The 10,291-nt window shown below is 47.4% G+C and overlaps 1 protein-coding gene across 7 annotated transcripts in view; it reads left to right on the top strand.

The window, feature by feature from the left end:
- Positions 1–634: 634 nt before the first annotated feature.
- Positions 635–10,291, top strand: part of LOC135810700 (CUB and sushi domain-containing protein 2-like) — a 41,429-nt gene continuing 31,772 nt past the window's right edge. For 4 of the 7 annotated variants that reach the window (XM_065324206.1, XM_065324192.1, XM_065324198.1 and 1 more), the window contains exon 1: positions 1,367–1,925. In XM_065324206.1, the coding sequence (XP_065180278.1) occupies positions 1,783–1,925 (143 nt within the window). In that variant the 5' untranslated portion in view covers positions 1,367–1,782. Of the gene's footprint in view, positions 1,926–10,291 lie in introns of all 7 variants that reach the window. The other 3 variants (XM_065324210.1, XM_065324202.1, XM_065324214.1) reach the window with 3 other exon arrangements.

Here is a 10,291-nt window from a genome sequence, read left to right as displayed (position 1 = left end):
TGGTTGCAGCGCTTTGCCTCCTGTACAAGATGCATTGTCCAGATGCACATCCCCTTCTACAGAGGATGTTGCCACCCCAGCAGCTCCAACACCGAACAGTCCACTCCACCCGTAGTACGTTTCAGAGATGTAATGCCCACGCACACCAACTGGCAAATGACCTTCCAATCCATTCCCGAAGCAACCTGTGTCGAGCCTACCCTCACGCACGGTTGTCCCCGTCCGGAACCAGCTGCCCGCCGGAGTCTTCTCTGGTCCATTCTGCACCAAGAACTTGCAACATTTCAAGGTTGCAGCCAACCGCCATTTCAAGACCAACGACTGGTCGACGGTCGTGGGCACACGACCATCTCTGAGTATCAGCATCATATTTTATCTGCCTCACCCCATGACTTTCAAATTCCGCTCCACATACTCCTCCGAATAACGTCTGTTCTTCTTTTCTCTCCTTCTCCTCCTAACACTGTCTGTCTTATCTTTCCCCTCCTTCTAATGTACTGTCTCTACTCCGAACATTTCGTATCATGTACCTGTCACTCCTTTCATTTTTCTTCTTCTCAGTTCTTTTTGGTGTGTTTTATGTCCCCATGACGTCGAGACCTCAGGTCGACTGAGGGCAAAACGCCTCACCATCGCTATGCTCCCACTATGCAATATTTTGTCTTTGCCTGTGAGCTGTGATCACTGTAAAAAAAATTAAAAAATGTAGATCTACATTGTACTACCGGTGCAGTGGAATCTGTTTAAGACGACCGCTCATGTGACCTTCAAAGCGTGGTCTCTGTTACCAGGTGGTCTCCCTATACAGGGTCAATTGACTGGAAATAGCATCACTTGGTCCTGGTTTCAGTGGTCTTCTAGGACAGGTGGTCGCCTTAACCTTTCTTTTGTTCTCTATAATCTAATGTATCTTCTACCTCTTCTCCCTTACGAACATACTTTCTCATTTTCCATACTTACTTAGGAGACTCCCTTCGATAGGCATCTATTTGCCTCTGGAGGATCCGTGAAATAAAAAATCAATCAATCAATCAATCAATTATCCGAGTGGTCGCCTTGACAGGTTTTTCTGTATACCAGTCCTATCAATAGTCCATAAGCGTTTTATGGACTCTTGGTCCTATCCTATCACCAATACTGTTTTCACTGTGCATGGTTTTGATCGCTCTGCGGTGGTGATAGCGCGTGTCAAATCTAACATCGGACACAAGTGACAAACCGTCGACACACATGTATTTAGAAAGTCATTGGCAGTGACATGACGTGCGATCGCTTTTCCCCATCACGTGACATGACACGTGTCATTGCACAATGCATTCATGCCTTGGGAGTGGTGTCATGCGCATTGGGACACCCAAGTCATTCCGCTGTGTTTTGGTTCCGAATCGCGGAATGACTTGGGAATGGTGTCCGAATGAACAAACGCAACCTTAGTTGCGGATAAGTGGACCCTAACTTGCCTAAGGTCTAACAAATGAATCTTGTGCAAGCCGCGCGGCTACAATCATGTACGCAGACTAGGATAAAAGAAAATCTGATTTTCGGAGTCTGCCGCGGCTAATACATAGTAATAGCACTGGTGGTGTTATATTTTAGCATAGCGGTTGGTCGTGTGAATGCTCCACTCCAGCACGTAGACTACGTGCTTGTTATAGAGGATGTAGACTACGTGCAAGTGACGGCAGCTCAAGGAGTCGCACTGGCTACGTTGTACTTGTACTTGTAGTATAGTGGGTGTACCAGAGTACCTTGACCTGGCTCCGAAATAATCATTGTCGAGCCATGGCTGAAAACATCGACCGCGACGCAACCGTAGGTTCTGCGAGCGAGAGTCCACTGAGTCTGTTGCTACAGTTAGTGCTCTCTCCAAGCAAGTGGGATGTCGTCACCATTCTCCTAGTAGTGGTTGTCTACGTAGCATACAGGTCAGTCCCAGAAGAGAGAGAGAGAGAGAGAGAGAGAGAGAGAGAGAGAGAGAGAGAGAGAGAGAGAGAGAGAGAGAGAGAGAGAGAGATGTGAAAACAATAATTAATTATCTCAGAGTCTTTTGGTCGCATCATAAGTGTACAGTAACGTGAGTGGGCCATAGAAGCCCATTGAGAGAGAGAGAGAGAGAGAGAGAGAGAGAGAGAGAGAGAGAGAGAGAGAGAGAGAGAGAGAGAGAGACACATGTGAAAACAATAATTCATAATTAATTATCTCAGAGTCTTTTGGTCGCATCATGAGTGTACAGTCACGTGATTGGGCCATACAAGCCCATTGCGACCGGCACCTGTTAGTATACTACAGTAAAACCTGTAGCTAAAGACCACCGTGACTAGCGACCATCCTGGTACTACAGGCCACTTCGCCAGGCACGGACGGTTATAATTATTATGGTTATGCAGTGTAGACCTCTAGCTAAGGACCACCTGCAACTAAAGACCGCTTTCTCTGACCCCAAGGGGTGGTCGTTAGTCGCAGGTTTTACTGTATAAGAAGGACTATGCCAGTCGAAGCTTACCGTCTTTTTCGGAGCATAAGCCGCATTTTGAACACTCAAAATCCACCCCAAAATGGGGTGCAACTTAATGATATACATATACTCCGATGATCAAATTAACGGTGATAAATAGGGTGTATGTCTGTATTTCGTGGGAAAAAATGGGGGCTGTGGCTTATCCTCCAGTACGGCTTATAGATTATGCTCCAGTGCGGCTTATCCCCCAGTGCGGCTTATCCTCCAGTGCAGCTTATACTCCAGTGCGGCTTATATTCCAGTGTGGCTTATACTCCAGTGTGGCTTATCCTCCAGTGCGGCTTATCCTCCAGTGCGGCTTATTATTCTATTATTCTTTTATTCCACGATGGCGTGACGCCAATAAGGATGATTGATAAGTGCGATAGAACTGGTACTAGCCAGAAACAGCTAGATGGAAATTAACCGGGGAGGCAAGAAGCAATGGATCATGAAAAACAAGCGGGGGCACATCACCCAAAATTCGCTGAAAAATCGAATTTGTAAATTCATATTGAGTGCTACGTCAGTTGAAAGAGCATGAATAGCTGCAAATTCTCTGAAAACTGTGTCCCTATCTGACCAGCCGTTCAAGAGTTATGGCCGAAAATGTGCCCTTGCAAGGAAAGATTTTTTTGTTGGATGCTGTCATTTGTTGGCAGCACTGTATTTGAATGTGAGCAGACCGTGCGCAACTTGTCGTATTATGGAAACACGCGAAAGTGTGCAGAATTTTGCCCCGAGTCCAAAAAAGTCCAAAAAATCACGTTAAAAAACCACGTATTGGGCTGCACGGCGGCGGGCGAAGTCCGCCGCCGTGCAGCAGTACTTTTGCCAGCACCCTCGTGACGTTGCAGATATGTTGCTTGATTATTGTACATGTAGTTGACGTTGATTTAGTGACTTTGGCAAGTTTGAGTCGTGTCAAGAAGTCAGGTAGGATTCAGTACTAGGCAGTAGTGAAACGTGAGTGGCAGTCTTTGCCGGTTTCTGAGGGCATCCTGGATTTGGTGTGCAGCGCTGTGGAAATGGCTTGCTGTGGAGGTCCCAGCACTGGATGTTGTATCAAAGGTACGACCTCGTAGCACGTGCTAAACCTAAAAAAAATTCAAAAATTGACTTGGGCCTGTGGGAGTCCGCGAGAGAACGCCCACTCGTTCCGTTGTGACAGATTCCAGGGCCACGTAGAGGGGCCCTACCCCACCACCCATGGCTGCTTCTGGACTTGTTTTAGGTTTGGGTCCCGCGCACGGACAGAATGGGCACGAAAATGTGAAAAAAATGTAAATGCATTTGTTTGGCTCCTGGGTGGCTCGCACACCGTGGCACTATGCCGGAAATTTGAGTTTTTCCGGCCTGGAAAGCCTGTCAGTGAGGCGCAAGAACTTGTAAATCATGTCCTGAGGACCAGCATAGTGGCAGGAGTGTGTGGTCAAAATTTCACTCAAATCCACTGAGAAACACCAAAGTTGCGGTCAATTGAATGCGAAATTTTTGGGTGATGTGCCCCCTTAAGTACACGTTCGAGATATCAGAAACCAGGGGGATGCCCGGGGCAGGAACAGGTACTGCTCAAAAGAAGACTGGGTGCATTGTTTGGGAAAGAATTTCTACGAGGTTGGGTTGTGATGTCGATAGGGAGTGAGTTGTAGAGGGTGAGGGCACTGTTGATGGGGGAATCTCGGTGCCTGTTTGTGTGTGCGTGTCCGATGGATTAGGTCCTTGTCTGTCGAAGGGTGTATGGTTGGTGTTGACGTTGTGGTGCAAGATGTGGTTGTTGCAGGTGTGGTGGGGAGGTTTGGTGGTGGATGTCCCATGCTAGTAGGACTTGTTTAACAAGGAGTCGTGAGCTAAGGGTGGGGAGCTTTGCATGATGGTGGAGGGAACTGTGGTGAACTGGTGCAAAGAGGGGAATCCGAAGGCAGATGCGTATAGCACGGCGTTGAATTCTCTCCAGTGTGTCCCGCTGTTGCTGAGTGGTGTTGGAGAGGGCAAGGCTGCCATATTCGAGAACGGGTCGGATGTAGGTCGTGTATATTAACAATAGGCTGGAAGCGTTCATTGTGCCACGTGTCTTGTGGAGTTGGTGTAGTAGTTTTTTTGGCTTTGTTGGTGGTTTCTATGATGTGTTGGGTCCATCGCATATCGTCTTGGAGTGTAACACCAAGGTGCCTATGTTAGTGGACCTACTGCAGCCGAGTCGAGTGGAGCGTGATGTGGAGGGTGTGTTGGGGCTGGAAGGAAAGGACGACGGTTTTCGTGGTGTTGACGAGGAGATGCCAATCCTTCAACCATTGTCCTGCTGCGTCCACGGCACTTATACTCCAGTGCGGCTTATACTCTAGCGCGGCTTATGCTCCGGAAAATACGGTAGTTATTGCACAGTCTTGTACTATACACAATGTGTCCGATTTCCAAGGTTTTCAGTAGCGTAGCATCACTATCTTTAGTGAAGCAATTCTATGAGAAGAACGGAGCTGTATACACCGGATCACCGGCACAGCTTCATGCACTTGCAGTTTAGAAAGATGTGAATAGCGATGCGTTCAGAGGCATTTCCAGATGATACCATACTCTACTGCTTGAGGTGTGTGTGTAAAAAAAAGAAGAACAAATTTAAAAAAAGGGATTCATTGGCCAGAAAAAGCCACTTCAACAAGCCATGTGGTGTAGACCAGGCTAAAATTAGTGGCGGTCAATTCATCAGCCTTGCAAGCTGTTGAATGGTGTAATCCCAGCACAAGTTGCTATGTCTAACATAGCTTGTTCGCAATCATCGCTTCAGCGCTAGGCAGGAGTATGAGTATGTGTGTGTGTGTGTGGGGGGGGGGGGGGGGGGTGTCTGTGTGAACAATGGGGCCTTCCTATAATGCCTGCTCTACTTGCAGAAGGAAACAATTGACTTTAGCTGCATCGTTACGTTGGTCAAAACTGAAGAAAACCATCCGGGAGCTCCTTTCAGGGTAAGATATCTATTCACGAACTGTCCTGTAAGGAACCAGTCAATTGTCTGCAATTTTTTCAAAACAAAATTGTGCACTTTCTCCCCCCCCCCCCCATTTCCCCAGCATGCACATACATACATGTACAGTACTTTATTATTATTATTATTTTATTTTATTCCAAGCAATACATGGCTGGGGTAGCCAATGACCACTTTGCGTGGCGATTGCAGGGTTTTTATAGCTTTTATGTTTCCATTGTTATATGGCAATAAGGAGGACGAGCTGAACTGACATTGGATTACTTTATTAAACAATGCCAAGCGGTGGAGACGATGCGAAAACAATGTAAAAACTCAAAAGGAACCTTTATTATGTGAGGTTTGAGCGGCATAACGAGTTTCATAGTGGATAATATCTGGAAATCCCAGGTTTTTGGCAACAATCATGATTATGAGATGATGTCTGATGATTGGTTTTTGTCATGAAACTCTGAATAACAACGAAACAGCCCTATTTTACTCCTTTTGTGCACCTCTTGCGTACTACGCTCCGCCCATTGCGGGCGTTTGAGCACTATGCATTGTACCGGCGCATGACTTTGTGATTGTGTAGACACGTAACACCTTTAGCACTAACGCTACATAACTATTGCTACATAAAAACGTTATGATCGTAGCGATGTGGTCAGGTAAATGTATACAGTACAAGCCATTTGTGAAGCATGCCCAACCGAGGCCGCGCCAAGGCAGTTCAAGTGACACAAATCCGGAGAAAATATTTACGAGGTTTCTTTTACTTTTAGAATAATGGAGAGCTATGGAGGAGACATACGCGAAGTGAATATCAAACAGACGAAGAAGAGTTTTCTAGTTGTGCCAGAGGCTCTGGCGATAGCATCTCTAGCGATACTGAAGTAGACACTGATGCATTGCTAAATTTGGACCAGGATGAAGGAGTGGCTATAAACAGAAAGAGCTCGTTCCAAAAGAACTGCCTTTGCCGAGTCCAGCTCAGGAGGCTCGAAAAGAACTAGAATTTCTCATGGACTCAGTACCAAGTCGATTGCTCAGCAACGCCTGTCTTACTTTCCTGATGAAGCACGTCCAGTTAGTTGTGGACGGTTGTAATACCAGGCCTACAGTCAAGTGCTATCAGAAAGGAAGAGTATTGTGGCAAGCCATACGTCTACACACCATCTCAACTCAGGAGAAGATGAGAGCACAAGCAAAGGATGTACAGTGGCAAAATAACTTCTGACCACGTGTTTTCAGGATTTCCGCAAATGGGAGGGCTCTCCATCTGAGACCGGATCTCAGGAGCTGGCCTCACGTCTGGTGTTTCAGATGAAGACATTATTCACAGAGTGGACGCAGTGGCAGCTTGTATGCAGGCAGGAATACTATTTGCAAAGATAAACTTCATCCCAACAATGAATGACTACCTGCAATAATGGTTTCATCTCTCACTACATGATAATTAGGGGAAAGATTTGATACACCGTCTATTCTGCCACAACCCTGCATCAAAGTTGGAATGGAGAGCAATCAATGGAGAAGCGATCATGTCTTATAGTGCCAAGAAGTGGTGGAGCTCGTGAGAGACAAGGTGGCAACTCGACGATATCCATAATTTCCTGGAAGTTTGACAATGTGCAGACTTTCTTCCATTTTTGTCCCAGACCAAGACCCCTGCTGAAGCATTATAATCAGCATTATAAGGCAATTTTTGGAGCATTATGGTTAGCATTATACGAACATTTTCGGAGCATTATCCGCTGGACCCTAACCCCCGGTCTCTTATTTGGGCATGGTCCATTATTTGAGCACGGTCCACTATATTTTCATCGGCACATCGCTGGAAATGGTGGATTTTTAACACGTCATAATATTATAGAACTTCTATAATATTCTAGAAGCGTGTGTTCCTAGTTGGAACAATCAACTTCATGACTATTACCGCCGAAGTCGCAACTTCTAAGTTCTTCTATATTATGACGTGTTAAAAATCCACCATTTCCAGCGATGTGCGGATGAAAGTTTAGTGGACCGTGCTCAAATAATGAAAGAAAGCACTAGCCACTACAAAAATTGTAGTTGCGCAACCTAAAATCGCGTCCTTTTTTGATCCACCACGTGCTTTCTTAGTGCGCATGCGCAAGGCGATGAACTCAGATAAGAGACCGGGTCTCTTATTCGGGCATGGTCTACTATTTTTCCGTGAGGCCTCTAGGAGGGTCTACTATTTGAGCATGGTCTATTATTCGAGCATGGTCCATTAATCGAGGAAATACGGTAGACTGTGTACAGCATATAGACTGTGTACTGCACACGACTGCGTACAGCACATAGACTGCGTACAGCACATAGACTGTGTACAGCATGGACAAGAACAATAGCATCAAGCGCACATCCACTAGATTAAAAGCCCCCGGGTAGCTATTCAAGACAGGGCATTGTTTTCATTGTCTCTTTGCGTCCAGGACACAACAGTATTCAAGCCAGGGCTCTAATTTGTCATGGCGACCCCCGTAAGTCCACATAACTGGCCGGGCAGGATTAGGCCTTTTTCTTACGTTTTGTGTTCTTTCTCACGCAGAAAAAAAAAAAAACGGGTGGTCGTGTCATCAAAAAAAGAAAAAGGAAAAAAAGCAGGGCTCTAACCGCGCCGGTGAGTACCGTGCTGCGTGCAATGCAGTAATACAGCTGCTGAGAGCAGTGGTCAGCCACTTGCTCACAATTCAGAGAAACTCAAACATGTTCGTCGAGCTGGCTTCTACTGAGAGTGCAGACTGAGACCGGGTCGGGTAGATTCCGCCACTGGTTGCAGGGAAACTCAAACGTACATGTTCAAAGAAACGGAAGTGAAACATGCACTAGTCACTCTAGCTGCAAATAGGTCTATTAATAGCCTACTATTAAAAGTCCACGAAAAGTGTATGGCAGGTCACTTCTGTTACAGGAGAGAATAGCATAGAAAAGACTGAGCAGTAGATGAGGAAAGCACCCAGTGAGCACATGCGTATACAATCCAGTCGCGGGCAGCTACTTGTAGGTTATTAAGCCCGCTTACGGAGGCATTCTTGGGGAGCGTGGAGCCGGAGAGGGCGTCCCACAATCCCGAATACTAGTCCAAACCAGCGCAAAGACTACGTACGAATAGACCACGGGGCTTTTTCAAGCTCTCGGCATTTGGATTCTCTCAATCTCACAACCATCCAGTTCCTGCGTGGGTGGCTGGGCGACTTACGGCGAGGCCTTTAGACAAGAGGACGCTCCACCCAACACGGCACTTCAGTCACAGCTGGGACTACCAGGTCAGCCCGATACCGGGACGAACTACCGATGACACATGGCACTGTGCCACGCTTTTTTTAATTTTTTTATTGAAAAACCACAAACCTTCAGACATGTGAATGTGCACATGATATGCAGTGTACATACGTATGTATCGAGAAGGCAGCACGGAAACGGCAGTGGTGGTGAGGCCTGGGCAGCTCGTCCGACCATGGGTCTCGGAGTCAACACTGGGCAGACGCACCGGGGGGGGGGGGGGGGGGGGGGGTGGTAGCTTAGGAGATAAGGGATGGAGCCAGCATGATCATAGTATGTAATGCATATGCAGAAGTAATAATGATGTTAATCTTAAAAACAATAGTGCGGTCGACCTGCACAGAGGAAAGGCATCAGGGAATCAGCGCCATCGTTTAGTGCGGATTGCTTGCCGCGCTGTGGACTGGGGGATTGGTGAGGAACAATACCTGCGAGGTGCATAACACTGCCACATCACCACGACGCACTGCAGCATTTTTTTTTTTTTTTTTTTTTTACTGAATACCACAGTACCATCAGATGCTGCACAGCGGGCGGTGGCATATTGGATGGAAGTGGGGGCGGGGCAAAAGTAACTCCTCCGACCAAAGGTCTCGGAATCATCGTTACTCCTGTGCGCCGATATCTCCGAGAAGAAACGCGAGAAGAGCCGACACTGATCCGTAACCTTTGCGAGGTTACCGGGTAGTGTTGTTCAAGCTGCCGAGCGCATCCAGGAGACCAGACGAACGGCAGGAAACCGCCGACGGACCGTATCGAGATCCACGTCCTCCGAGAACATGTGTGGGCCTCCACGGCCACATTCAGTGACGCGTTGCAAGCACATGTTTTGATGAAAACGACGGCAGGACAGAGCCCATGGCATTCCAGACGCCGGCAATAGCGGCCACACTTGCCGAAGCTCTGTGTGAAGTGATGCCACCACACGACAGCAGCCGGCAGGCATTGCCGTGCCAGGCTCAAAGATCTAGCGCTGGCTTGGCCAGCAGGTAGACATCGGTCTGCGTTAAAGAGCCAGATAAGGGATGGAGCCAGCATGATCATAGTATGTAATGCACATGCAGAAGTAATAATGATGTTAATCTTAAAAACAATAGTGCGGTCGACCTGCACAGAGGAAAGGCATCAGGGAATCAGCGCCATCGTTTAGTGCGGATTGCTTGTAGCGCTGTGGACTGGGGGATTGGTGAGGAACAATACCTGCGAGGTGCATAACACTGCCACATCACCACGACGCACTGCAGCATTTTTTTTTTTTTTTTTTACTGAATACCACAGTACCATCAGATGCTGCACAGCGGGGGCGGTGACATATTGGATGGAATTGGGGGCGGGGCAAAAGTAACTCCTCCGACCAAAGGTCTCGGAATCATCGTTACTCCTGTGCGCCGATATCTCCGAGAAGAAACGCGAGAAGAGCCGACACTGATCCGTAACCTTTGCGGGGTTACCGGGTAGTGTTGTTCAAGCTGTCGAGCGCATCCAGGAGACCAGACGAACGGCAGGAAACCGCCGACGGG

This window comes from Sycon ciliatum, chromosome 1, assembly GCF_964019385.1.
Source record: "Sycon ciliatum chromosome 1, ocSycCili1.1, whole genome shotgun sequence".
Taxonomy (NCBI): Eukaryota; Metazoa; Porifera; class Calcarea; order Leucosolenida; family Sycettidae; genus Sycon; species Sycon ciliatum.
This window is presented reverse-complemented; position numbering and strand designations above follow the sequence as displayed.